This window comes from Meles meles, chromosome 18 (genome assembly GCF_922984935.1).
Source record: "Meles meles chromosome 18, mMelMel3.1 paternal haplotype, whole genome shotgun sequence".
NCBI lineage: Eukaryota > Metazoa > Chordata > Mammalia > Carnivora > Mustelidae > Meles > Meles meles.
This window is the reverse complement of record NC_060083.1, coordinates 22,347,445-22,375,430: the sequence shown is the minus strand read 5'-3', so window position 1 is coordinate 22,375,430 and position 27,986 is coordinate 22,347,445. Positions and strand designations below refer to the sequence as shown.

At 53.7% G+C, this 27,986-nt stretch overlaps 2 protein-coding genes across 4 annotated transcripts; both read left to right on the top strand.

Moving 5' to 3' along the window:
* Window positions 1–239: 239 nt before the first annotated feature.
* DHRS13 (dehydrogenase/reductase 13) lies at window positions 240–4,662 on the top strand. Its single transcript, XM_045985022.1, has 5 exons — window positions 240–442; window positions 544–662; window positions 1,698–1,821; window positions 2,016–2,327; window positions 3,772–4,662. The coding sequence occupies exons 1-5, from the start codon at window positions 316–318 to the stop codon at window positions 4,212–4,214; spliced, it is 1,125 nt and encodes a 374-aa protein (XP_045840978.1). The 5' UTR covers window positions 240–315; the 3' UTR covers window positions 4,215–4,662.
* Window positions 4,663–4,924: 262 nt separating this feature from the next.
* Window positions 4,925–20,996, top strand: FLOT2 (flotillin 2). Of its 3 annotated transcripts, none has more exons than XM_045985019.1 (11): window positions 4,925–5,111; window positions 11,056–11,137; window positions 16,175–16,265; window positions 17,269–17,392; window positions 17,802–17,920; window positions 18,003–18,116; window positions 18,218–18,337; window positions 18,416–18,630; window positions 19,051–19,234; window positions 19,515–19,664; window positions 19,743–20,996. In XM_045985019.1, the coding sequence occupies exons 1-11, from the start codon at window positions 5,063–5,065 to the stop codon at window positions 19,779–19,781; spliced, it is 1,287 nt and encodes a 428-aa protein (XP_045840975.1). In that variant the 5' UTR covers window positions 4,925–5,062; the 3' UTR covers window positions 19,782–20,996. The 3 variants fall into 3 exon arrangements, with proteins under 3 accessions (XP_045840975.1, XP_045840976.1, XP_045840977.1); XM_045985020.1 differs by lacking the exon at window positions 16,175–16,265 and adding an exon at window positions 13,949–14,039; XM_045985021.1 differs by lacking the exons at window positions 4,925–5,111; window positions 11,056–11,137 and adding an exon at window positions 13,949–14,039.
* Window positions 20,997–27,986: the final 6,990 nt, after the last annotated feature.

Below are 27,986 nucleotides of genomic sequence, written 5' to 3'. Positions count from 1 at the left end.
ATCTGGAAGGAGTTCCCGCAGTCACACGCCTAGAGGGCGCTGCCAGGGCCCAAATGCACACGCGCACCTAGAAGGTGTTCCACAAGCACACACCCCGAGGACGAAGGCGCATGCCTAGGGGGCGCTCGTAGGGCCCACGCTCACACGCACGCACACACACCCCTGTCCTGCCTCTCGCCCGCCTCCGCCTCCGCCTCCGCCTTCCAGGGAGGCGCGAGCGGGTGCAGGGCGGACCGGCAGCCGCCGGGCGGGCGGTGATCCAGGGAGGTGCGGGGCCTATGCGGGGGGCGTGGGGGGGCAGGCTGCACGGCGGGCATGGACGCGCTGCTGCTGGGCGCGGGGTTGCTGCTGGGCGCCTACGTACTTGTCTATTACAACCTGGTGAAGGCCCCGCCCTGCGGCGGCATAGCCAGCCTGCGCGGCCGCACCGCAGTGGTCACGGGTAAGTGCTAGAAGGCCCGCGGGCGGCCGGGTGGCGGGGAGGCCGGGCGGCGGGGTCAGCGGCCCACCGGGCTCAGCGCGGCTACCGCCCGCCCACCGCAGGCGCCAACAGCGGCATCGGGAAGATGACGGCGCTGGAGCTGGCGCACCGCGGAGCGCGCGTGGTGCTGGCCTGTCGGAGCCGGGAGCGCGGTGAGGCGGCCGCCTTCGACCTCCGCCAGGTGAGGTGAGGGGTTGGGGGAGAGGCCGGAGAAGGGGAGAGGGTGAGCGGAAAACAGACACACTTGGACGCGGAGGGGCGAACAGAGCGGCTTCCGTAACTGGTTGTTACGTGCAGAAAACAGTCCGCTGGTGCTCTGGTCACACAGGGAAGGAGCACCAGACGCAAGCTAGCTAGTATGTTGGCTTTCTGAAAAAACTGATCGCTTTTTGAAGACGTTTAAGGATCGGTAAAACTTAACATCAGTGAAAGACAGTAGGGAAGGGAACAGCAGAGGGAACAGCATATGCAAAGGCCCTGAGGCAAGACAGCTGAATTGATTTTTAAAAAACTGAAAGCAAAGGTTTATTGAGGCTGGATGGAGCACAAAATATGGAGTAAAGAAGTGAAATAAAGAGGCCGGAAGCTCTGAACCAGGGCTAGATTCTGGAATCCCTTATAGACTCTATTGAGAAACTCAGATTTTATAGGATGAGCAGTGAAGATCCAATGAAGGGTCCTCAGCACGGTATGGACTGTCAAAATAGTCTCCTGGAAGGAACCCCTCAGTGGCTGTACAGGCCTGGACTAGGGTGGGGGTGGCGAGGTAGGGGCAAGAATGGGTGAGAGGAGACCAAGGAGAAAGAAGTCAGTTGTAAATGTTAGGATAAGCAATAATGGTCAGAGGGAATGATGATAATAATACCAAGAACTACCTACACAGTGCTGACTGGGGGCCAGGCACTGTTCTAAGTATTTCACACTTATTAACTCATTGAATCTTCACAACTTCATGAGACACATACTATGTTGTTCCCATTTTGCAGTGAGAAAACTGAGTCCCAGAGAGATGAATGGCACACTTGTCTAACGTCACACTCTAATGAAAGACAAAGTCAGGATTTGCATCCAGAGTCCATATACTTGTCCACTATGTTCTAATGCATAAGGGCAGATCTTAGTAAAAGGAGGAGGAGGACTCTCAAAATTTGGTACCTGGGGAGAGGGGAGAGGAGAGAGGTGCCTGGTGACAAGCCCAGCCCTTGCTGCCCCACAGGAAAGTGGGAACAATGAGGTCATCTTCATGGCCTTGGACTTGGCCAGTCTGGCCTCCGTGCGGGCCTTTGCTACCGCCTTCCTGAGCTCTGAGCCACGGTTGGACATCCTCATCCACAATGCCGGTGAGGGGCAGCAGGCCCTGCGGGGCGGGGGGGGGGGGGGGCGTGGGTGGGCAACTGTCCCTTCCAGCCAGGTGTATGCCAAGGGCCAGTGGATCCATGGGAAGGACGCCCCCTACCACCCTCTCACAGATGGGGATACTGAGGTCTTCAGGGGTCCCTGTGGAGCAGTGGTTCATGTCGAGCCCCTGCCCCAGGGATAAGTTCCTGTGGCCGGACCCACAAGCCATTTAATCTGATGCTGCGAGTGAACCATATTGGCCCCTTCCTACTGACTCATCTGCTGCTGCCCCGGCTGAAGACATGCGCCCCAAGTCGCGTGGTGGTGGTATCATCAGCTGCCCACCGGCGAGGGCGCCTCGACTTCATGCGCCTGGACCGCCCGGTGGTGGGCTGGCGGCAGGAGCTACGGGCATATGCCGACAGTAAGCTGGCCAACGTGTTGTTTGCCAGGGAGCTCGCCACGCAGCTGGAGGGTACTGGTGTCACCTGCTATGCAGCCCACCCAGGTGAGGCCTGGCTCTCTGACTGTGCTTTGAGTCCCCCTCTCCCATCCGCAGCCCATCCTGTGCACCTCCCACCTCTCACTGAGCCCCAGACTCTCAGAACAGTAAGGAAGCACTGTACGAGGAGAGACCTCTTCCTTGCTGATCTTGGAAGGAGGTTCTCCTTGTCTGAGCTCTTCCTCTCACACCAGTAAGCCTGGATGCTGGCTACTGGATAGGGTATGTAATGAATGAAGCCCAGGTTCTCACCCCAAGGAGCCATCCATATGAATGAACTCACTATAATAGGAGGATAATGATGATGATGGCTAGTAACTACTTGTTCATTCAAAAAGCTTTTACTGATTACCTACTATGTACGAGGCATTAATCTTAGAGCTTCAAAAAAACAGGCCCTTTCCTTGTAGAATTTACATTCTAGTTTAAGGGAAGGGGAGATTGCTAATAAATATATTCAATGACAGGTGGCGATAAAATGCTATGGGAAAGATAAAGCAGAGTGACGGGGATAGGAAATGACAGGAGGTGATGTTTTTCTGTGTCAGTCAAGGAAGGCGTAGACGAAAAGGTGACATAGGCTTGAAGGAGATGAGAATGAGCCATGTGGTCTTCAGGGGAGAAGAGCGTAAAGAACAGAGTGGATAGCACGTGCAAAGGCCCTGAGGCAGAAAGTCCCTGGTATGCTTGAGAAGGAACAAGGGGCCACATGAGGCTGGAACAGAGTGAGAGGAGGAGAGTGGCAAGAGATGAGGTATAGAGATGGGCTGGGTCATCTAGGGTCTAGAAGTCTACTTCTAGCATTTTAGCTTTTAGTCTGAGAGAGTTAATGGATGAATAAGGCCCATCTCTGCCTTATGGAACACATTATAGAATAACCCATATTGCCATACTGCATTTTTTTAAGATTTTATTTTTAAGTACTCTCTACAGCCAGCATGGGGCTCAAACTCACAACCCAGAGGTTGAGAGTCATACTCCAACGACTGAGTGAGACACCAACCATACTGCACTTTAGATAGTCATTGCCTGAGGCTCACTAGTAATTATAACAGTGACAATAATAATTACAGCTAACATTTATAAGCCTTTATTACACTCCCCATCTCTAATGTCCAGAACAGTGGCTGGTCTGCCATAAGCATTAATACACATTTGCTGGTTAAACAAAGGAATAGGACTTGAGCTAGAAGAAAAGAGGTCCCCTCGGGCAGGGGATTTAACATGTGGGAAAACCTGGGAGATGGGGATGTACAGGTGGAGAGGAGGAGCCTTGCTGTTGAAATGAGTGAGGTCACCTTGTGGGGACCCTGAATGCCCACTCATTACTATCCTGGTCTCCCTGGAACTGTACTCTGTTCCCCACTTCCTTCTAGCCCTGTTCTTGTTGCTCTTCCCCTACGCCCTCGCCCACCATCCTCACTACTCCTTCCTTTCTTCCTGTCCACAGGGCCTGTGAACTCGGAGCTTTATCTGCGCCATGTTCCTGGATGGCTGCGCCCACTTCTGCGCCCACTAGCTTGGCTTGTACTGCGGGCTCCAAGAGGAGGTGCCCAGACACCCCTGTACTGCGCTCTCCAGGAGGGCATTGAGCCCCTCAGTGGGAGATACTTTGCCAACTGCCACGTGGAGGAGGTGTCCCCAGCTGCCCGAGATGACCGTGCAGCTTACCGGCTGTGGGAGGCCAGCAAGAGGCTGGCAGGCCTTGGGCCTGGAGAGGAGGCCGAACCTGATGAAGATCCCCAGCCTGAGGACCCAGGGGCCCCATCTTCCCTGAGCAGACCCCATTCCAAGGAGCCCACAGTTTCTGAACCCCACCCCAGCCCTCAGAGTTCACCAGACCTATCTAAGGTCACACACAGAATTCATGTTAAAACTGAACCTGAGCCCTAAATCTCCTAATCCCCAGGCCGGGATGCCTTCCATGACACTTGGTGGTCCTTGAAAACCTTAACTGCATGTCAGGCCCTGCCCTGGGCACTGAGGGGTTTGCAGTTTTTACCTCCATGCTTCCTGGCTGGGGCTTCAGATTGTGTCCTGAACAGCTCTTTTCGTGGTGGAAGGAAATCGTGGGTGATGATTTCTTCCTGAGAATAACAATAATCCCAGATTGAGAAGTGAGGGCTAATGCGCCAGACGTTGCTTCTGAGCAATTTGAATTCCGTACCTCTGTCCCCACTCTGGGTGATGCTGATAGGCTTTGGATGAGGGCGTACGGGGGCTGTAATTTGTAATTACAGTGCAACACTGAGAATTACCGAACTGGGCCCTTCGCAAAACCATGTAGCCACGTAGTTACATGCCCCCCATTTGCTGAGGCGGGATTGGGCTGCAGAGGTAAGGGACTTGCCCAAGGTCTCACCGCCGGCGGGGGGCGGGGGGCGGGAGCGGTGCGACTCCGGGGCCCACGGCGGTCGGCTGGGTGCGGGGAGGCGAGGCAGGGCTGCGCCGTCGGGTGCGGGCGGCCCGCAGGAGCAGGGTGCGCTGTCCCGGGGTGCTGCGTGGCTGGACCCCAGGGAAATAAAGCGTGTGGACTGGCGCCCCTAGCCTCGCGCTCGCGGCCGCCGCTGTCGCCCGGCGGCCCCGCCCTCCGCCGCCACACTTCCGGCGGGGCCGCGAGCGCGGAGGGGCGCGGGCGGGCGGCCGCTGGGGGTGGCGGGATAGGCAGGGCGCGGCCAGTGGTGCGCGCGGTGCTGTCCAGGTCCCTGCGGTGCCCGCGGGCCTTCCGTCCCGCTGGCGCCATGGGCAATTGCCACACGGTGGGGCCCAACGAGGCGCTGGTGGTTTCAGGTGAGAGAGCGACGAGGGAGGTGGGGCCGGGGCTCAGGGGCCCGGAGGGTGTTGGGGTACACCGGCGGTGCCCGCCGAGGTGGTCGAGGAGGGGGTTCGGGGTGGGTGCGGGGCTGCGGAGTGAGCGGGGACCGGCTAGGCCTGGGAAGGGCGCGGAGGGTGAGGGACGGGGTAGGGGGCGCGGGTGTCAGGCTGAGAACCTTCCAGGAAGCCTCCCCCTCCCCCCATTCTCACGCTTGCGGAGCTCGGCGCCCTCGGGACTCCCCCTGCCACTGCGTGTTTTCTCGTGTTTATTCTCTCCTTTCTCCGCCTCCTCCCTGGGCACGGTCTCCTCCCCTCTACTCCACCGTGGCCTAGGGGGTCCCGAGATGAGGCAGGAGAGAGTGAACCTGTGGTTACCGGAAAACAGCGGTTTGGCTGGATTCCGGCGCCCAGGCCTTGAGGCGGGTCTCACAGCTTCGGAGGGCAGGTGTCTGCCTGGGGAGGGGCCCAGAGACGGGGATCCCTGTGCTCCCGTTAATTCTGAGCAGGTTGGGGCTTGCTGGGGCTTACTGGCACTGCCCGCCCCAGAAATGCGGGTGCGGCCTCTACAGGTTGAGAAATCGGGCTCTGGGCTGTATCGCCCCGATTGCAAAAATGCTACAGGCTCTAGAATTTCTGGGAGCTTCCGTAGGGCCGTGAGACTGCTGTACTGGGGAGGGGAAATGTACCTTTGCCTTAAGGCTGCTTAATTTGGTATATTTGGATATCTTGAGAGATGGCTGAAGCCTTTGAAGCCCCCAGTTTGTGCAGCTCTTGGCTCACCGGTGCTGGGGGGTGGTGGTGTTTGCTGACAGCTTGGAGGCCTGTAGCTGCGGGAATGCTTCAGGTGATCGATGCCAGTTTCCAGCCTGTGTGAAGAGTTGTTAGGGCTGGCTGTAGAAGGGGGTGGACTAGACCAGGGTTTGGAGCTGTGCCTTGGGGGTGGTGTGATCAATGCACTGGGAGGTTTTACCCCAGAACCTGGCCTGTGGCTGTTTGTATCTCAGAATCAGTCTCTCCTCAGGGACAGGAAATCCCCACTCTTCCTGAAAAGCACGCTCCTCTCTGGGGGGGAGATGGCCTTGGGATTGGGAGGGAGACCCCTCAGAGAGCACCGAGGCCAGACTGGAACTTGTCTCCCAGGCCCTGATCCTAAAGACAACTTTTAGAACCTATCTGCACCACACTTTTTCTCTCTCGGGGAGTTTCTTTCTGGAAGCTGAGACTCTGGGCTCAAGAGAGTGAGCTTTGAAACAGAGGTGAGAGGAGCACCTGACATGGGCCGCTCTGTACCTTCCCCTTGCTGGAAACCTGGTTTTCTGGCTAGAGGCCAGTGCATTGCTAGCTTCGAAGTTGTTTCAGGGGTGGGGAGAGGAGGCTGTGCTGAGAATTGAGGGTGCTGGAGTCGAGGAAGGATGGGTGAGAAGAGGGAGGGATAGTGCCCAGTATCACAGTACCTGGGGATTTGAGTTGATCCCGCCGAGATCCCCCTCTTTCCCGCACCCAAGTCCTGGAAGAGTGGAGCAGCCAACTCCCAGCCCTGCCCCCACCTGATTACTTAAGCTGGTGTCCAAGTCCAGAAGCATCTCGTTCAGCCCAATTTGAGAAGGATGCTGATGTATCCCCTGGTCATCTTCTCCACCTGAAAAGGCTGGAAGTTTTTCCTGGTTGTCTTACCTCCCTCTGCCCGTCTGTAATATAAAACCTCTTTCTCTGTTTCTACTGTCAGGAACCTAAAAGGGGAATCCAAACCCCATACACCTTCCTCTTATCTCTGCAATAAATCAGAGGTTCCTAATCTGGGGTCTGTGGGGAGAATTTAGAGGTCTGTGCATTTGGATAGGGAGAGACATGAATTTTTATTCTCACTAACCTGAGTCGAAAGTTAGCATTTCTTCACTTTATAAATGCCGGCCACAACCCGGGATAGTATGAGGAGATATTTTCCTACCACACTACAGTTTTTGTAGGTACCATCAAAGTCACTCATGCTCATCATGCCTTTGAAGTTTAGTTAATTATTAAATCTACCACTGGATCTTATTATTTAATGTTTTACTGTATCACATGTATTATTACCATGTATTACATACCATACATTTGGTTATTTTAATACTTTTATAACTTTCCAGATGTGTTTCCTGTTTATTTTATGCATTTATGAACACTCCAGCATTGCTCAATGACTAAAGGGGGTTGTGACTCAAAGCTAAATCCGGGCGCCTGGGTGGCTCAGTGGGTTAAGCCACTGCCTTCGGCTCAGGTCATGATCTCAGGGTCCTGGGATTGAGTCCCACATCAGGCTCTCTGCTTGGCGGGGAGCCTGCTTCCCTCTCTCTCTCTGCCTGCCTCTCTGCCTACTTGTGATCTCTCTCTCTCGTTGTCAAATAAATAAATAAATAAAATCTTTAAAAAAAAAAAAAGCTAAATCCCCCTTGTAGAGTATGGTCTTCTGGAGTAGTGGGAAGAAGGTAGAAAAGAGGCAGGAAGGGAGGAGAGTGTTCCTTAGAGGGCAGAGGGATGGGCTGGGTCTGGAGGGGCTGAGAGCGGGGTGGAGGTTATTGTGGGATGTTTCGTGATTTTTTTTTTTTTAAGATTTCCTTTATTTATTTGAGAAAGAGAGAGAGAGCATGAGTAGAAGAGAGGGTCAGAGGCAGAAGCAGACTCCCCACTAAGCAGGGAGCCTGATGCAGGCCTTGATCCCAGAACCCTTTGACCTGGGCCAAAGGCAGACACTTCATGACTGAGCCACCCAGGCACCCCTGTTTTGTGATTCTTCAGCTTAGGCGAAGACAGAGCAAAGGAAAGTAAGTTGGATTAGAAAAAGTATGATAAAACTAGGAGAAACTTCCAGGTGTGAAGAGAGTGAGAGCAAGGGAGATCAAGGAAGGGACACCTACGTGGTCTCTTTGGGGAGTTGTGCTTCTCAGACTCAGGGTGACCAGGAATCTGGGAGGAAGATACCTTCAGAGGGAGGAGTCTGCTGGGGGGCAGAGCAGGCTGGAAAGCCCAGCTTCCTGTTGTTGCTACCCCTGGGAACCTGGCCATGTTGCCCTTGGCCAAGACCCAGCTTAAGTGGTGACAGCCTGCTCCCAAGGTCAAAGACTAAGTTAAAGGTAAAGAATGGACCCCCCAACCCCCCATTACTTACCCTTCTCCCTCCCCACCCCTACCACCTCTACCCCCTACACTGAAGAAGCTCTGTAGCGCTGGCCGGAGGCAGCTAGGCCCTAGCCCCCACCAGGCCAGAGTGAAACAGGCTGTGATGTGTGACCCTCTCAGGTTCTCATATTCTAAGATGGCTTAGGTTTCAGCTTGATCACTTGCCCTTAGAGCCTCCCCACTCCACTCCCAGGGCTAAGAAGCCTGCAGTAGCTTCCCTTGTGCAGCAGCCGTGCGGGCTGGTTCCACCACAGAGAAACAGAGTTTCTCTTCCCTCCCCTGCTCATACTGTGTGCCTGCTCTTGGCTCCCTGGACTTCTGGTGAGGCTCCTTGCACACGGTGCAGGCCCTGCAGGCCAAGTGGGCCGGCCACCCGATGAGCTGGCCCAGGCACCAGCTCTCTGTGCTGACGGGCACTCTGCCCTCGTGGGGTCCCCTTCACCTCCACCTGTCCAGAACTCGTCTCTAGCTCCCTGTTCTCTCTGTTGTCTTTCTTTCCCTTGTTAGTGTCCCCACCCACTCCGACCTGGACTCCACAGCTACACTGATAGGGCAGCCACTAACCATTTAAACTTAATTAAATTTCTAAATTAGAAATGGAAACTTATGGTGGCTCAGTGGGTTGGGCATCTGCCTTTGGCTCAGGTCTCAATCCCAGGGTCCCAAGATGGGCCCCGTGTTGGGCTTTCTGCTCAGCAGCAAGCCTGCTTCTCCCTCTCTCTCTGCTCCTCCCGCCCCCACCAGCCCGCCCACTCATGCTCTCTCTAATAAAGAAATTAAGTCTTTTTTTTAAGCTTTTATTTATTTATTTGACACACAGAGAGAGATCACAAGTAGGCAGAGGCAGGCAGGGTGTGGGGGGGGGGGGAGCAGGCTCCCCGCTGAGCAGCGAGCACGATGCAGGGCTTGATCCCAGGACCCTGAGAACACGAAGGCAGAGGCCCAACCCACTGAGCCACCCAGGCGCCCAAGAAATAAAATCTTTTTTTTTTTTTTTAAAGATTTTATTTATTTATTTGACAGAGAGAGAGATCACAAGTAGGCAGAGAGGCAGGCAGAGAGAGAGGAGGAAGCAGGCTCCCCACGGAGCAGAGAGCCTGATGCGGGGCTCGATCCCAGGACCCTGAGATCATGACCTGAGCCGAAGGCAGCGGCTTAATCCACTGAGCCACCCAGGCGCCCCAAGAAATAAAATCTTTAAAAAAAAAAAAAAAAGGAAAAGTAATTTAGTTCTTCAGCCACACTGGCCACATTCAGGGGTGAAGTAGGCCCCTGTGGCCAGTGGCCGCCGTATTAACGCGCTGCAGCTATGCAGCATTTCAACCCTCGCAGGAAATCCTCTCGGACAAGATTGCTCCGGAAGTTATTCCCCAACATCAGCCATCATGCCTTGCTTAGGTCACTGCAGAAGGCTTCTCCCCAATCTCCTAGACCACCCCACACCCACCTTCCTTGTGCAAAGTGTTGTTTCTGAAATGCAAATGTAATTTTGTTGCTCCCCAGCTTAAATCCCTATGTGACCCCCTCATCACACTCTTTCTCTCTCACTCTCTCACACACACACAGTTTCTTGGCCTGATACTTGAGACACCCTATGATCTGCTCTCCCTGCTGTGGGTCCTCAGAGACACTGTGACCCAGCTACAGGAAACGACCCCTGACCCTTGCCCACTGGAAGCACACACACTAATAAGGCTTTCCCGAAAATCCAGGCTGGTAAATACAGAAATGACGACACCCACTGGCTTTTTCCCAAATCACATTTCCTTTGAATCATCTACTTCCTGCACAGTTTTGGTTTGGGGGGTTTTTTTGTGAGTTTTTTTTTTGTTGTTGTTGTTTTTGTTTGTTTTTGCGCTGCAGGGAAACTGCCTTCTAGCTTTTACTAAAGTTTCCTTGAACTTGATGAATAATTTTGGCATTTGCAGGAGAGTTCATAACAAGAATTTCAGGAATTGGTTTTTTTCACTTCTGCACAGACAACGTGCCGGGCATGTCTACAGCTAGATTCAAGTTGGGGCCCGACTCAACACTCTGTGTAGTTGATAGAGTTTCCTTTTTCGACCTTTCCCCTTTCTCTTCACTTCTCCCATGGGTGCCACAGTCTGGCCTTTGTTTGGAGGCCTTGCCTTCCCTCTTCACTCTACTCCCCAGAGGCCCACAGTCAGTGTGCAGCCCTGGGAATAGAGAACCAGCTTTACTGAGATGTGTCTCTGGGCGTGAGTGAGGATTCCATCTTGGCTCCGAGACTCCTCCCTCCCATCGGCCTCCCAGGGCCCCCCGCCCCCGCCCAGGGCCCCCTGCGTTCCCCCTTGGCCTGCACACGCCTTGATAACAGGCAGATCACACAGTGTTAGTATTGATGATCTCAGGAGAAGTTCCCAACTCCTTCCAGATGGGAGTCGTATCTTCATCTCTAACTCCCTAGCCCAGAAACCTACATGACAAGTTTGCTGAATGAATGGTTGAATGAAAGATGGAAGCTTTTCCTGTTCACTCCTGCCCACTGACTTCCTCTGTTCCCTGAAAACACTTACATTCGGAACCACTCACTGGATAGCTTTTTATGCAAATCACGTATCTACTGAACTTGAGTTTCAGGCCCTTAGGAGCTCTCTTCCCCTTCCGTGTGACCTCAGCAACCAACAGTGGGAGTTGTTAAGGGTCAGGGCCAGTAAAGGGCCAGAGTTGCTGGTGAAGGGACGGGGAGTAGACAGACCCAAGAACTGACTGACCAGCAGTGGTTTGCTTTGCTCTCCAGGGGGCTGTTGTGGTTCTGACTATAAACAGTACGTGTTTGGCGGCTGGGCCTGGGCCTGGTGGTGTATCTCCGACACTCAGAGGTAAGGGCTCAGGGGCCCCCGGGAACCTGGCATCCAGGTGGGCAAGGGAGAGAGGAGGATTTCCAGCCTTCCCCCTGCCCCACTTCCCCCTGCAGTCAGCTAGAGCATCCACCACTTGCCACATTCCATCCTGGGGGGTGGGCCCTCCAAAGACGCAGGTGAGAAGGGGTGCAGGGGGTTCGTCTGGGCACCTTCTCCTTCGTGGGGATGCTTTGTTCCGCTGGAGACATCGGTTGTGTCCCAGAGCATCCGGGGGTCATGCCCAGGCACAATCCTCATTCAGGGAGTCTAACTCAGTTATTCACGAATTCTAAATTTTCCTCCCTGTGGAGAGGAGAGGCTGAAAAGACCCACAGTCACCCTCACCTGTGCAGGCCCAGACAATGCACGCAGTGGCTACTTACAGACAGGGGGAGGGGAGCTAAGGAATTGGTGCTGGGCTGGGCAAAACAGATCTGAACCTCCGTGGTTAGTCTGGAAAGACTCACTAAATGAAGGGAGATGTCATTGGGCTCTCCCTGGAGCTCTCCCAGGACCCCCAGCAGGCCCAGACTTGGCCCGCCCCCCCAGGAAGAGATGAGGCAGGCCAGCCACCTTTCCACCATCATCCCCTTCCTGACTGTGCCCAGATCCTTCCAGGCCAGGACCCAGGCAGCAGGGTCAGCAGAACTGGGAGGGTAGGAGGGGCAGTGGCGGTTCCAGTGGAAATCCCCCTCTGCCCCAGCCCCACCAGTCAGCAGAGGGAAGCCCCATGGCTGCACAGAGGTTGAGGGTGTTGGCTAGGGTCAAGAGCAGGAAGTCAACTGTTTAACTTCACTGATTTCCCAGTAGCCCTCTCCTCACTTTGCTCCACCTGAATTGAGAGATCCTAGGGGACTGTTAGGGCCCAAGGCTGAAAGTGTCCGAGAATAACCACAACTGGTCACAACTTCCTCTCAGGAGTGGGCCAGCTGGCCTGTCGGGAGCCACGGGCTGCCCTCTCCAGAGGCACTGTCCGGGATGACAGTGTCCTATCCGAAGACCTTGCGGCACGCTCGGCCCTGGAGAGTTCGCAGCTCACCCAGACACCTGTCCCTCGCGGCCATCCACCACTAGGGTCACACCCCTGCAGCCCCTGCTCAGTGTTCTTGGCACCCCCTCTCCCCTGCTGCTTACTCCAGGGAGCAGAGCCCCTGAGACGGGGTCAGGCTTCTCTGACAGTAAGTCTGGAGGTAAGAAGAGGGCTTCGTGCCTAGTCCTAGGAAACGGATCTCCCCCACCCAGGCTTAGCATTCTCCCTCTGGTCCCACTTGATGGGGAGTCTGAGTCTGCGGCCCGCCCCTTCTCAGACTCTCTTTGAGGGCAGCCCCTTCCCTGACCCCTGACCCCTGGCCCATTTGAAGGACATCTTTTGAAGGACATCTCTATAAACTGGGGCCTCAATTTTCCGAGGCTGGCAGGAGCCTCTCAGATCAGAGTAGGGGCTTCTAACCCAGCCTGAATTCTAAGCCTCCCATCCCACAGCCACCCTCTATGTCCCCCGCCTCCGCTGTCAGCCAGTCTGTCTCCAGGCTCCCTGGAGCCGCTCCTACTGCACTTTGCTGCCAAGTCCTATAGGATCCTGAGGCCCCCCTGCGGCAGCTCCCTCTCCCTCACCTGAGTGACTCCTCCCCCTCTGGCGTCTGAGCGGCAGCCTCCTTCCTTCCCTCGTTCCTTCTCTCCTTCCCTCCCTCTCTTCTCCTTCCCTGGAAGAGAGCTTGGTGCGTTCCTGTCTGAGCCAGGTCTAGAGTCCTCTCAGGCCCAGGAGTGCTAGGATTAGGGATTAGATTGAATGAAGGCAGCCTTTGCACACCTGCATGGCCGGGGGGGGGGGGGGGGGGGGCGCCCAGGGCTGGCACTGTGATCTGTGCCAGCAGGGCTCCACAGGGCCTACTGCTCCCATCCCCGGCCCACCTGCTTCTGCTCCTTCGGCCTCAGCCACTGTCCTCCTTTCCTCTGATCTCAGGAAACCTCCCACGCTGCCCACAGCCTAGCCCAGCCCACTACCCAGCACACACACACACACACACACACACACACAGGCTGTGCTAGGGAGGCCCAGTGAGGGTGGGCCGAGCAGCTTCGAGGCACCTCGCTTTCTTTGCCGTAACCCTCTTCTCTGCCTGGGCCTAACTTTGGAAATTCCAAAGTGAATTCCAAAGTGAATTACTCCATCCCCTCCCTTTTGTCCCTGTGAATATTCCGGCAGGGACACACTTCCTCCCCCAGCCTTCCCTGACACCTGTCCCCCAAAATCAGAAAATCCCAGGTTCTCCCTAGGCTTGTCTGGCCCAAAATTCCCTTCTTAGTGACAGGGAGCACAGACCAAAGCAGAACTCAGTATTTGCCCTGGCCTGTGAATCCCCACAGTGGCCAATCCTGCCCAGTTTCTGGACACAGAGGTTTGCCTGTGTTTGGAAGGTAGAAGTGAGGCCAAGTCTCCCAGATTGTGCCAGGACTGTCCTGAGAAAGTGAGGCGGTGGGCAAACTTGGTGCCCTGTGCATAGGCCTCCCCACCTCGGGGAGGCCCAGGGTGTCAGCAGGCTTTACCCCCAGCCCAGCAGCTCCTCCTTAGACGGGATGGGGGCTAGGGAAGGCATCCAGGCCAGCAAGGGGGTTTCCTCTGTCCCCCTACAGTCCTAGGCTGAGCTGGCAAGAGAGGGCTCAAATACTGAGAGCAACCCCCCCCAGGCATCAGGCATCATTGCTTGTCTGGTAACCACTGTGTGTGTTTGCTGTGTCCCCTCCTACCCCTCCTGTCCCTACCTCTCCCTCCCCCTGGCTGCTCCTCAGACTGTCTCTGGAGGTTATGACCATCCTGTGTCGCTGTGAGAATATTGAGACGTCGGAGGGGGTCCCGCTATTCGTAACAGGGGTTGCACAGGTAATAACCCACCTGCTTCCTCCTCTGTGTCTAACCTTTTCTCTTCCTGCCCTGTGGGGCCCAGCAGGCAAGACCCAGATGGACTCCCCTCCTGAGAGTGTGCCTCCCTCCCCTCTGCTCCCTCCTGCGCTGCTCTGGGTACCAGGATGGACCCCTGTAGATCCCCAGCTCCCTTGCCCTCACCTACTGGGGCTGCTAGTGGGGAAAGAGCAAGGGAGTCTGGAAGCTCTGCCCAAGTCTGCCAGGGGGTGGAGTCCTTGGATGCCAAGGGTAAGTTGAGGCAGGAGACACAGGCCCCTGTGTGCCAGAGCGAGGCTGTTGGGGTAGAGAGGTTTCAGTCCAACCACTCCAGGCACCGCAGAGCCCCTTGTTAGCCAGCCCCTACCTGTCCATCCGGACACACGTCTAGTCCTAGTCCTCCTCCTCGCAGGGCCAGAAGATAGGTTTCCTGAAGAGTTCTTTTCTCCCAGCTCCTTGACCTCCTCCGATCTCCCTGACAGGTCTTAGCAAAACCAATCTTGGCTCTTCCCTGCCCCTCGTTTTTGTGCAAATCTCTCGTCACTTGTGTTAATTTCCTTACATGTGAAATAGGGGAATCCTGTCCTCTCTGTGCATTGTAGGGAGTTGGGAAAGGCCAGTAAAGCAATATGAGGGCTCTTTGGGATTTTTGGAAAAGAAGGGCTGCAGAGGGGCACCTGGAGGGGCTCAGTCGGTTGATCGTCTGACTCGTCTCAGCTCAGGTCTTGATCTCAGGGTCGTGAGTTCAAGCCCCGGGTTGAGCTCCATGCTGGGCCTACTAAAAAAAAAAAAAGAAGAAGCAGCAGCAGCAGCAGAAGAGGGAGTGCTAGAGAAACCCAAGCTTTATCATGGATCCAATCTCACTTAGAAAAGCAAGTGACCGGATATCTCACTCTCCATTGCTGTGCGGCTGGCCATAGCCAGGGAAACCCTTTCCTGAGCCGAGGTGTTTGCTTCCCAGTGCTTTCCTTGTGCTGTGCCGGCACTCACCTTCACCGCTTCACTCGTCAGCTCTCTGTTGAGCACTGTGGATGCAGCAGTGAGCATCAGAAAGCCCCTGTCCTCCCTCAGAGCCTGCACGCTGGGTCCCCAGACTGGAAGAGCCCTAACCATCCTCTTACCCATCCCCTTCCCTTGTGCGAAATCGCCCTTCAGGCTTCTCGGGCAAAACCCTACACCACCTCTCCCCTGCCTCACCTGTCCTGCTGGCTCTCCCCAGGTGGAGGACTGTCCCCACCTCACGCATTGCTTGTAGCCTCCAGCAGTTGGGCCTCAGCACAGAGGCCTGAGAAGCCCAGAGCACCTTGTGTGCAGTGGGCAGGGTCCCCGCTTCCCTCGCAAAAGTGGCTCCACTCCCCCTCCAACCCACTACCTACTTGGAACAGCTGCAAGTGCCCATGTCCCCAAGTCCCCAGAGGGATTGGAAAGTCCCTTTCAAGCTGGGTGGTGTGGACCCTTGAGATGGTCTGGGCCAGGGAGCTCTCGTGTGGCCTCTGCCCCACTTGAGCCACGCGGGACCAAGCCCGGAGGGTAGGCTTCAAGGCAAGCCCGCCGCCAGCTGAAGGGACCAGGCGGGACTTCCCCAGCAAGGGGCAGACACAGGATCACCTCCATCGTGGTCCAGCAGCAGGCAGACTTTGAGCATGCCAGGCTAGTAGGCAGAGCTTTCCAGGGCATCTCGGGGTACCAAGCAGAGCCAGGATCAGGTGAAGACCTCTGCAGGATGTTACCATGACGCCCACAGACGACCAGCACAGCACAGCCGGGGGTACCAGCACTTCCGGAGCATTCCCAGGCCATCCGCACACAGCTACCCCTGCAACTCCCAACCGGCCCGGGCCACCCCCACCCACTTCTCGGCTTCCTTCCCCCACACCACCAGCCAGGCTGCCCTGAGCAGGGGACATTTGTGCTGTGGGTAGCACGCTGCACCGGTGCTGCTCTGCCTCCCCCCGCGTCTCCTCACACACCCCTCCCCACAAGCCCTCAAAGCGACCCCCCTCCCTCTGCAGCAGGACCCCGGCCCATCCCAGCTGGAGCGGTGAGATGCTGGACTCTCCCCACACTCCAGGCCCGGGGCCCCCAGACCCATGCCCCTGTTTTGCATTTCTTGGCAGGATTTCCCTAGAGATTATGACGTTGCAGCCCCGCTGCGAGGACGTAGAGACGGCCGAGGGGGTAGCTTTAACTGTGACGGGTGTCGCCCAGGTATAGTAACTCAGCAGCCCTGCGCATGTCCGTTGAGCTGCCTCGTCCCTCTGCTGGGTGTGGGGGGAGGAGGAGAGGACAGCAGCCAGGGGCAGTCTCTCTCCAGTGCCCCTGCCCCTACCCCCTCCCCCAAGAGAGGGTCGTCGCCACTGGAACGTGCTCACTCGGCCCCTTGGCCACTCAGCAGGACTAACAGACACCCCTTCTCTCCTCAGCGGGCCCGCAAGAGACAGAACCAGTGCTGAGGGCTCCTGTCTCACTAACCCCCCGATTCTTTGCAGGTGTTGGAAGTGCCACGTCCCAGAATCCAGGCCTTCCCTGTCCCTGGGTTGGGGGCTAAGGGGAGGGGACCAGAGGACAAGGCCATGTGAGGCGGAGGAACTCTCTGGGAGGTTACTTAGTATTCCCAGCTTAGGGCCTGGGCGAGGGGCTTCCTGCTCTAGCCCAGTTCTCAACTTCACAGAGCGGCAAGGTGCAACCGTGTTAGAGGCCTCTGGTAAGGGGATGGTTGCCTTAGTACCTGGGGAAAGAAAGGCAGGAAGATACCCACCCTCACTGGCATCCCCCCAGACCTGTCTCTTGCCCTGTCCAGGCTCTCTTCCTCAGCCTGTCTGTCTGTGTCCCTACTACTCATTCTCCTTTTCGCCCTCTGACCCTCAGCCTGCAGGCGTCCCACCTGTGGGGAGCCTGCATGGGGGGAACTGGCTAATGAGGGAAGAGTGAATGGGCTGAGGGTGGGGAGATGAGCCCCAGATGCCTAGCAGACAGGCCGCGTCGGGGCCTGAGGCTGCCTGTGAACATCAGGTTTGTCAGCGTAAGAATTCCTGGTGTGCTGTCCCCCACTAGAGGCCTCGGTCAGTCTCTATCACCTCCTGGCCCCTGGGCCTCCAGGTCTGAAAAAGGAGCGGGGAGGGACACAGCCACCATCCTCCACACCTTTGGGTCTGGGGCCTCTGCCTGCCTCACTCCAGCCTGGTTCAGGCACCTCTGTGACCACTGGCAGGTGAAGATCATGACGGAGAAGGAGCTGCTGGCGGTGGCCTGTGAGCAGTTTCTGGGCAAGAATGTGCAGGACATCAAGAACGTCGTCCTGCAGACCCTGGAGGGGCACTTGCGCTCCATCCTCGGTAAGACCCCAGCCCACCCAGGGACCCTTCTGCTGCCTTCAAGAACCTCGCAGGATCTCCAAGGCCGGGGTTGGGGAGGGGTGCAGAGCAGGGGAGGGGAATCTGTCAGTCCCACCAAGACATTCTTTTCAAAACTTTAGGTGGCCCGAGGGAAGGGGAGGGCACTGGGATGGGGGGGACGAGGGCTGCCAGTCTGGTCAGGCACCTGGTGTTGCTTGGGACACCTCTCCTCATCCAGCCTGGGCTCTCAGAAGGAGGCTCAGTGTGAAATGCTGTGAAGAAGAACCCCCAGGAAGGCCCAGCTCAGACTACAATGTGTGCACGTGCTCAGACCACTGCTTGCATGCTGCCTCCCTTGCCCAATGGGCTGGGCCCCCAGGAAGCCAGCCCGCGATCCCTCTTTCCCCAGGGACCCTGACCGTGGAGCAGATTTATCAGGACCGAGACCAGTTTGCCAAGCTGGTGCGGGAGGTGGCGGCCCCTGATGTCGGCCGCATGGGCATCGAGATCCTCAGCTTCACCATCAAGGTGATGGGTGCAGCCCCCTTTGGGTGTTTGGCCCCTTTGTGCCTGTGACTGTTCCCAAGGATGACTCCCCCTTCCCTCCCAGGACGTGTATGACAAAGTGGACTATCTGAGCTCCTTGGGCAAGACGCAGACCGCCGTGGTGCAGAGAGATGCAGACATTGGGGTGGCTGAGGCCGAGCGGGACGCAGGCATCCGGGTACACGGTCTTTCCTTCCCACCCCCAGGGACAGGGATCTCAGGGCTGGTGGGACCTTGCTGGCACGGGGGACCCTCAGCACCTGCCCCTGCTGTTGCCAGGAAGCGGAGTGCAAGAAGGAGATGCTGGACGTGAAGTTCATGGCAGACACCAAGATTGCCGACTCCAAGCGAGCCTTCGAGCTGCAGAAGTCAGCTTTTAGTGAGGAGGTCAACATCAAGGTGAGGTACCATCGGGCATCCCAGGTGGGGGCTCAGGACCTGGCAGCCGGCCTCTGACAGCCCATCCTCCCGCCGCAGACGGCCGAGGCCCAGCTGGCCTATGAGCTGCAGGGCGCCCGGGAGCAGCAGAAGATCCGGCAGGAAGAGATTGAGATCGAGGTTGTACAGCGCAAGAAGCAGATCGCAGTGGAGGCGCAGGAGATCCTTCGCACGGACAAGGAGCTGATCGCCACGGTGCGCCGCCCTGCAGAGGCTGAGGCGCACCGCATACAGCAGATCGCCGAGGGTGAAAAGTGAGCACCCTGGCCGCAGCCGGGTGGGCACTAGTCAGGCTCCTTGGTCCGTGCACCCGACCCGCTTCCCAGCCCCAGCTTGGAAGCCGCCTCTCCCGGAGCCTCCTGACTGTGAAGTGGAGGTGACCTGCCTCCCCCATGGGATTGGCACTGGGAGGGCCGGAGGGGATAATGAAGGTTTGAGGGCCCGCTATGGGGTTTGGCTCAGCGGGCATCCTGGCTAGTCCCCCTCGCATTTGCATCTAAGCAGCCAGTGGCCTCCCCCTGGCCACAGCCAGAAAGCTGGGGCACCTCCTTTCCTGGGCCCCTGCCTGCCGACACCCATCAGAGCAGAGGGCTTGAGGGTTTGCCAGTGCCCAGGCAAGGCCTGAGGGGCCCCTGGCTCTTGCCACTGATCCTGCCTGGTATGAACTCCTGCAGGGTGAAGCAGGTCCTCTTGGCGCAGGCAGAGGCTGAGAAGATCCGTAAGCTCGGGGAGGCAGAGGCAGCGGTCATCGAGGCAATGGGCACGGCAGAGGCTGAGCGGATGAAGCTCAAGGCCGAGGCCTACCAGAAATACGGGGACGCTGCCAAGCTGGCGCTGGTGCTGGAGGCCCTGCCCCAGGTGAGGCCCCCACCCTGGGGCGGGTCTGGCAGGGCTCTTCCAGAGCACAGCCGCAGGCTAGCTAGAAGCATTCAACGCGGAGGGGCCCGGCAGCAGGGCAGGACCCCTACAACACGCAGGGGCTCACCTGGCCCCCTGGGTCTCTGACTGTGGCTTGCAAATAAGAGCCCCAAACTGCACTGGGATGGAGGGAGGCAGAAGGAGGAGGGAGAGATAGCGGATGGGGCGGGTGGACAGAGTCAGCACCAGCCAAGCTCTTTTCCCACCCCTCACCTCCTAGATTGCTGCTAAAATCGCTGCCCCCCTGACCAAAGTTGATGAGATTGTGGTCCTCAGCGGGGACAACAGCAAGGTGACATCAGAAGTCAACCGGCTGCTGGCCGAGCTGCCGGCCTCCGTGCACGCCCTCACAGGTGTGGACCTGTCCAAGGTGAGTGCCTGGCTCGTGGCGGGAGGAGCCATCACAGGCCCCAGAGCCCCGGCCTCACGGCATCTCCCGTCCTGGCAGATACCCCTAATCAAGAAGGCCACCGGTGCACAGGCGTGAGGCTCCCGAAGGCCTGCACCCTTCAGCAGCCGCTTTCCTACCACAGCGACAACAGGAACGTTACTGACTCTGGTGCCTTATTTCGTAGGGACCAGAAGTGCTGCGTGTTCAGGCCTTCTCTGGCTGTCTTCCCGCCTCTCCTGTCTCTGGCTGTGTCCTCTCACTTCTCTCCTTCCCACACCTTCACTTTCACTGCCACATCCATCTGGTTCGTCTCTTCCGCCCTCATCTCCCATCTCCCTGGACGTTTTTCCCTTTGTTTGTCGTTTTCTCTCCCTCTCTTTTCCCACCCTCTACACACATCATGTAGTTCAAGCTGAAGACATTTATTATAATCACTGTCTTGTCTGTGGGGGGCGGTGGCCCTGCTGCCTCTCTGAATCCTGGTGCCTTGAAGTTCTCTGTGCATCTGACCATCCTCCCCGTGGCCCTTGCCAAGACTCGGCATGGGTGTGGAGGGTCTGGGATGGATGGTCCCCCTCCCCTCTCCTGGCCTGGTCTTCCCAGCCCTAAGCCCTACCCCGGGAAGTCCCCAGCCTCACCCACTCCTGAGCCCCTAGGCCTCACTGGCCTTCGCCCTCCCCAGCCCTGCGCTCACACCTTCCCTCTCTCTCCCTACCTAGGGGCACAGAGGCAAGGCCTCCTGTCTATAGCAGCTCCCTCGGTTCACTACTGCCTTAGGAGGCCCCTGCTTGTGCTCAGGGAAGTCCCCTTCACGGACATGTCCCTATTAGGTGGAGTAGGGCTCAGTCCCGACTCTTGTTAAGCCTTTCTGGGATCAGGGTCTAGCCCTGTTGGGGACTAGAAGGTGTGTAGACCCTCTTCCTGCTAGGCCCGTGCTGTCCCAGGTATGGGGCCAGGCCCTTCCAGTGGGCATGACTGCACCAACCCCATGCAGAATCGAGTGCTGTAGACCGGCCAGACTTTATACCCCTTGTGCCATCTTTCTTCTGACCAGAGTGATAGGGTTCCAGCCATGGGGAAGCAGCCCAGCCCTCTGTCTCCTGGCTCTAGTGGAGACAGAAGAACCCAGAGCCCAAGCGTCATGGTGGGGGTGCTGTGGGCATCCGATGGTCCCCGTCTCCCACTCTGGCTCTGCCCCAGCCTGTGTAGCTGTTCCTGCATGTGGATGCTGCATGTCTGGTCTGGGGCTTGGATGCTGCACTGCCCCACTGCCTGTCCCTTCTAGTAAAATAAAGATCTGTTATGCCTACACCCCAGACTGTGTCTTCTGTGAGGGGAGGGACTAGGAAGCAAGGATGCACCAGGTCCTCACCCATACACCCACTCGGCCTGAAGGCTACACTTCGTTCTTACCCATGATAGCCACTGGGGGGCATCAGCGCCCTGACCTTGTCCCCAGTAGCACCCTGGGGCAGCGAGGCCATCAGCCCGGGTGCTGTGGCCAGAGCTGAGCCTTGGAAGACCTGGCTCCCAATGGAGGGGGCTGCTGGGTTCACTGCACCTCTCTGTCCGTCCTGAGTCCCGCTCAGTAATGGAGCTCGTTTCTCAGCCTTAAGAACATAAACTCTGAAGTCAGACTGCTTAGGTTTAAATTTTAGCTCTGTTGGTATTCCCCTGTAATACTTCAAGTATGCTTCAAGATGAAGCAAGTAACTTCATCTGTCTGGGCTTTCATATTCTGACTCATTTTACAAACTTCTCTAATGCTTGCTCTGTGCCAGGCATTGTCCTGGATGGTGAGGAGACCACAGTGAGCAATATGGACGCTATCTTTTAGAGCTTACATTCAGGTGGAGGTAAAAAATAGAAAGTTTGGGGTGGGGGGTGAAATTTTAGGGTGTCAAAGGAAGGCCTCACTGAGAAGGTAGCACTGAAGAAAGTAGAGGCATGAGCCATGAATAAAGAGCTTCCTGTCCAAAGACCCTGAGGTAGAAGTGGGTCTGGCAGGATGCTTGGGTGGCTCAGTCGGTTAATCATCTGCCTTTGGCATTGATCCCCTTAGTGGGGCTCCCCACTCAGCTGGGTGTCTGCTTGTCTTCCTCTCCCTCTGCCTCTCCCCCTGCTTGTGCCTACTTGTGCACTCTCTCTCAAATAAATAATCTTAAAAAAAAAAAAAAATGAAGAGGGGCATGGAGGAAGCAGGGAGGACAGTTGCCTCTCACCAATACTGCAATAATACAGCCAAAATAGGATGACTACTTAGACCAATGGGGATGGTGAGAAGCACTGCAATTCTGGATATATTTCGAACTAGCCAGAGTGGAGGACAATAGATGTGACATAGAAAGAGAAAATATGTCTCCAATATGCCATGCCTATGAATTTGAAGACTCCGTATTGCAAAGATAGCAATTCCCCACAATTCCAACCAAAATCCCAAGAGATTTTTTTCACTTCTTTTCCCTTTCTTTTTTATACTTAACAATATTTGTTATGTTGTGTATCTTTTTTTTTCACTGATGTATAATTGACACACAATGTAACATTTGAGGTACAACATAGTAATTCTACAACTCTGTACACATTAGGCCATGCTCCCAAGTATGGCTCCCATCTGTCACCACACAACACTATTACAGGACCATTGACTATATTCCCTGTGCTGTGCCTTTCATCGCCGTGACTTAGTCATTCCAGAACTGGAAGCCTGTATCTCCTACTCCCCTTCACCCATTTTGCCCATCTCTCCTCTCCCTACTACTTCTCCCCTCCAGCAACCACCCAGTTTGTTCTCTGTATTTATAGGTCTGTTTCTAATTTGTTTTGTTTTCAGATGCCACATGAGTGAAATTAATCCCAAGAGGTTTTTTAAAGATCTTTTTAAAAAAGATTTTATTTATTTATTTCACAGAGAGAGAGAAAGAGAGTACAAGCAGGGGGAGCGGCAGACAGAGGGAGAGGGAGAAGCAGGCTCTCCCCACTGAACAGGAAGCCCAATGTGGGACTCGATCCCAGGATCTGGGATCATGACCTGAACCAAAGGCACACACTTAACCAACTGAACCACCTACGCGTCCTTAAAGATGTTTTTTATTTTTTTATTTTTTTCAAAGTTTATACTTGATCTTTAATACATTCTTCTGAAGGGATGTCTTGTAATTATTTTTTTTCCAATTAGCTAATAGTCATCATGACATACTGCTTAGGGATGCTAAGGGGTTGTCCATATGAGATATGATGATGAGCAGAAGACAGGAGTTCATAAAGCAGTAACAAATATATTCCATGTGATGGTTAATTTTAAATGTCAACTTGATGGGGCCATAGGATGCCCAGACATTTGGTCAAACACTATTCTGCGTGTTTCTATGAGAGAGTTTCTGGATAAGATTTACATTTATCTGTAGACTGAGTAAAGCAGATTGCTGTCCATAATGTGAATGAATGTCATTCAGTCGAGTGAAGACATGAATAGAAGAAAAATGCTCAGAAAACAGGAGATCCTCCTGCCTGAATGCTTGAGCGAGAACATGGATGTCTTTTCCCCCTTTGGACTTGGATTGATCATTGTATTTCTTGAGTCTCCAGTCTGCTGGTTTGCAGACAGGAACTTAACACCATGAAAACCCAGATATGTTAAAGATTTTTTTAAAATATTAAACTCTGCACCTAACATGGGGCTCCATGTCACAACCCCAGATCAAGAGTCTCATGCTCTACCAACTGAGCCAGCCAGGTGCCCCAGTCCCAAGAGGTTGGTTTTTGTTTTTTTTTTTTCTTTTTTAGATCTTATTCATTTGAGAGAGAGAGCACAAGCAGAGGGGAGAGTCAGAGGGAGAAGCAGACTCCCCCTTGAGCAGGGAGCCGGATGTGGGGCTTAATCCCCAAACCTGAAGATCATGACCTGAGCAGAAGGCAGATGCTTAACCATCTAAGCCACTGAGCCTCCCCCCAAAAGATTTTTAGTTGACAAACTAATTCTGAAACTTAGAGGGAAATGCCAAAGTACAAAGAATAAGCAAGACAAACTTGAAAAAGAGCAAAGTTGAAGGATTAAAACTATCAGATATCAAGACTTAAAGTTTTAGTCATTCGGACAGTATGAAATTGGTACATAGTAGACCAGTGCAATAGAACAGAGTCCAGAAATAGACCCACACTTGTTTTATGACAAAAGTAGCAATGCAGAGCTGTAAAAGGACAGTCTTTTCAATAAAAGATACTAGACATTTGGGGCACCTGGGTGGCTCAGTCATTAAGCGTCTCCCTCTCCCTTGGCTCCTCCCCCTGCTCCTGCTCTCTGGCTCTCTCAAATAAATAAAATCTTTAAAAAAATACTAAACATCTGGGGGTGGGGGGATGTTTCTTGAACTTGAGCCTCACATTATACACAGAATCAGTTCCAGATGGGTTGTAGATCTAAATGTGAAAAGTAAAATAATAAACATGTACAAAGGGGCGCCTGGGTGGCTCAGTCGTTAAGCATCTGCCTTTGGCTCAGGTCATGATCCCAGGGTCCTGGGATGGAGCCCCACATTGGGCTCCCTGCTCAGCGGGAAGCCTGCTTCCCCCTCTCCCACTGCTTGTGTTCCTTTCTCATTGTGTCTTCTATCAAATAAATAAAATCTTTTAAAAAACAAATAAACATATAGAAAATAACAGAATATATCTATGACTTTAGGATAAGCAAACATTTTTTTAGACCAAGACAAAAATCAATAACTTTGGGGCGCCTGGGTGGCTCAGTCAGTTAAGCGCCTGCCTTCAGCTCAGGTCATGATCCCAGCGTCCTGGGATGGAGCCCCACATCGGGTTCTCTGCTCAGCGGGGAGCCTGCTTCCCTCTCTCTCTGCCTGTCTCTCTGCCTACTTGTGATTTCTGTCTGTCAAATAAATACATAAAATCTTTAAAAAGGGGGCGCCTGGGTGGCTCGGTGGGTTAAGCCTCTGCCTTCGGCTCAGGTCATGATCTCAGGGTCCTGGAATCAAGCCCCGCATCGGGCTCCCTGCATAGCAGGGAGCCTGCATTCTCCTCTCTCTCTGCCTGCCTCTCTGCCTACTTGTGATCTCTCTGTCAAATAAATAAATAAAATCTTTAAAAAAAAAAAAAATCTTAAAAAAAAAAAAAAGTATCTATTTACCCGGGTGGCTGGCTCGCTCAGTCAGTGGAACATGTGAATGCTGATCTTGGGGTCATAAATTCAAGCCCCATGTTGGGAGTTTACCTTAATTTACCTAATGTATTAATTTTTAAGAGTTTACCTTAAATAAATAAATAAATACCCAGAAGAAAAAAGAAATGTAATTTTTTAAAAATCTGCTTATCAAAAGACATATTAATCTCCAGGGAATTATACCAGGCTGAAAGAGCCCATTTCTGTTTGGGTGGCTCAGTGGGTTAACTGCCTGCCTTCAGCTCAGGTCATGATCCTAGAGTCTTGGTATCAAGTCCCATATTGGCCCCCCATCTGACCACATCCTCAGGAGAAATGCTAAACCAACCTCTCGAAATCTGACCCTCAAAACTGAAAGTGTGAGATCATAAAAGGACTGTTCATTGTCTGAGTTTCTACTTTTGGGGATGAGTTCTTACATAGCAATAATGGGAAGGGCAGACTAACCCCATTAGTCTTTTTTTTTTTTAAGATTTTATTTATTTGACAGACAGAGATTACAAGTAGGCAGAGAGGCAGGCAGAGAGAGAGGAGGGAAGCAGGCTCACCGCCAAGCAGGGAGCCTGATGCAGGGCTCGATCCCAGGACCCTGGGGTCATGACCTGAGCTGAAGGTAGAGGCTTTAACCCACTGAGCCACCCAGGCGCCCGCCATTAGTCTTTAGAGAAATGCAAATTAAACCAAAATGAAAAGGAAAAAAAAAAAAAAAGATGTCCCTACACACCCAGCAGAATGACCGAAATGGAAAAGAGTAACAATTTCGAGTGCAGGTGAGGATGTGATTCAGTTAGGAATTCCATTTACTGCCGTAAGAAATGTAGATTGATGCAAACACTTTGAAAACCTATTTGAGGGACGCCTGGGTGGCTCAGTTGTTAAGCATCTACCTTCAGTTCAGGTCATGATCCTGGGCTCCTGGGATCGAGCCCCGAATCGGGGTCCCTGCTCAGTGGGAGGACTGCTTCTCCCTCTCCCTCTTCCCCTGCCTGTGTTCCCTCTTTTGCTTGTTCCCTCTTTTGCTGTCTCTCTCTCTCTGTCAAATAAATAAAATCTTTTTAAAAAAGAACTATTTGATGACATCTACTACAGTTGAACACAAGCATATCTTTTGACACAACCATTCCACTCCTAACAGAAATATACATATATGTCCATACAAGAATATTCTTAGCAGTATTATGAATAATAGCCTCTAAATTCAAACAAACCAATTGTTTAAAGATGGTAGAATGAGGGGCGCTTGGGTGGCTTAGTGGGTTAAGCCTCTGTCTTTGGCTTAGGTCATGATCTCAGGGTCCTGGGATCGAGTCCTGCATGGGGCTCTCTGCTCAGCAGGGAGCCTGCTTCCCTCTCCCTCTCTCTGCCTACTTGTGATCTTTCTCTATCAAGAAAATAAAGAAAACCTTAAAAAAATATATATTAAAAAAAGATGGTGGGTGGGGTGCCTCGGTAGCTCAGTGGGTTAAGGCCTCTGCCTTCGACTCAGGTCGTGATCCTGGGATCCTGGGATCAAGCCCCACATCAGGCTCTCTGCTCAGCAGGGAGCGTGCTTCCCTCTCTCTCTGCCTGCCTCTCTGCCTACTTGTGATCTCTATCTGTCAAATAAATAAATAAAATCTTAAAAAAAAAAGAGATGGTGGACTGAGTAAAGTGTGGAATATTCATGACTTTGAATGCCATGTAGTAATAAAAATGAACTATTGATACATGCAATAATTTGAATCTTGCAAACATAACATTGAACCAAAGAAACCAGGCAAAAGAATACATAGTGTATCATTCCATTATCTGAAGTCCAAAAAGCAAGCAGAGCTAATCTATGGCATTAGAAGTCAGGATGGAGGGGCACCTGGGTGGCTCAGTGGGTTAAAGCCTCTGCCTTGGGACGCCTGGGTGGCTCAGTTGGTTGGACCACTGCCTTTGGCTCAGGTCATGATCCCGGAGTGCTGGGATCGAGTCCCGCATCCGGCTCCCAGCTCCACAGGGAGTCTGCTTCTCTCTCTGACCTTCTCGTCGCTCATGCTCTCTCTCACTGTCTCTCTCAAATAAATAAAATATTAAAAAAAAAAAAAAGCCTCTGCCTTTGGCTCAGTTCATGATCTCAGGGTCCTGGGATCGAGCCCCGCATCGGGCTCTCTGCTCAGCGGGGAGCCTGCTTCCTCCTCTCTCTCTGCCTGCTTGTGATCTCTCTCTCTGTCAAATAAATAAATAAAATCTTAAAAAAAAAAAAAAGAAGAAGAGGTCATCTGAGAGAGGACACAGGAAGCTCCTGGGAATATTCTGGTAATATACTGCTTTTGGGGCACCTGGGTGGCTCAGTTGGTTAAGCGTCTGCCTTCAGCTCAGGTCATGATCTCAGGGTCCTGCGATGGAGCCCCACATTGGTGCTTCTCTCTCTCCTGATCCCTCTGCTTGTCCTCTCTCTCTCTCCCCATCTCAAAAAAATAACGTTAAAAAAATATATTTTAGGGCAACCCTGTCGGGACACCTCTCACTCTTTAGAGCTTTTTCTGTATCCTTACTTAATAAACTTCTATCACTTTACTCACACATCCCCACACACAAATATATATAATATATTAAAGTATATTTTATACTATATATTAATATTGTATAGTAAATAATATTATATATTAAACTATATATATTTTAAAAGATTTTATTTATTTGACAGAGATCACAAGTAGGCAGAGAAGCAGGCAGAGAGAGAAGGGGAAGCAGGCTCCCCGCTGAGCAGAGAGCCCAATGTGGGGCTCGATCCCAGGACCCTGAGATCATGACCTGAGCTGAAGGCAGAGGCTTTAACCCACTGAGCCTCCCAGGTGCCCCTATGTTTTTTATTTTTATTTTATTTTATTATTATTTTTTTTATTGTTGAGAAAGTTTTTTTTTTTTTTATTTATTTGACAGACAGAGATCTCAAGTAGGCAGAGAGGCAGGCAGAGAAAGAGGAAGGGAAGCAGGCTCCCCGCTGAGCAGAGAGCCCCATGCGGGGCTCGATCCCAGGACCCTGAGATCATGACCTGAGTGGAAGGAAGAGGCTTTAACCCACTGAGCCACCCAGGTGCCCCTGTTTTTTATTTTTAAGTGATCTCTGCACCCATCATGGGGCTTAAACTTACAACCCT

Excerpts from the sequence above, each read along its gene's own strand:
- DHRS13 (XM_045985022.1), top strand. The coding sequence starts at position 316 with ATGGACGCGCTGCTGCTGGGCGCGGGGTTGCTGCTGGGCGCCTACGTA. Across the intron at positions 663-1,697 it reads CCGCCTTCGACCTCCGCCAG|GAAAGTGGGAACAATGAGGT; the intron begins GTGAGGTGAGGG and ends GCTGCCCCACAG. Across the intron at positions 1,822-2,015 it reads CATCCTCATCCACAATGCCG|GGATAAGTTCCTGTGGCCGG; the intron begins GTGAGGGGCAGC and ends CCCCTGCCCCAG.
- FLOT2 (XM_045985019.1), top strand. The coding sequence starts at position 5,063 with ATGGGCAATTGCCACACGGTGGGGCCCAACGAGGCGCTGGTGGTTTCA. Across the intron at positions 5,112-11,055 it reads CGAGGCGCTGGTGGTTTCAG|GGGGCTGTTGTGGTTCTGAC; the intron begins GTGAGAGAGCGA and ends TTTGCTCTCCAG. Across the intron at positions 17,393-17,801 it reads GCACTTGCGCTCCATCCTCG|GGACCCTGACCGTGGAGCAG; the intron begins GTAAGACCCCAG and ends CTCTTTCCCCAG.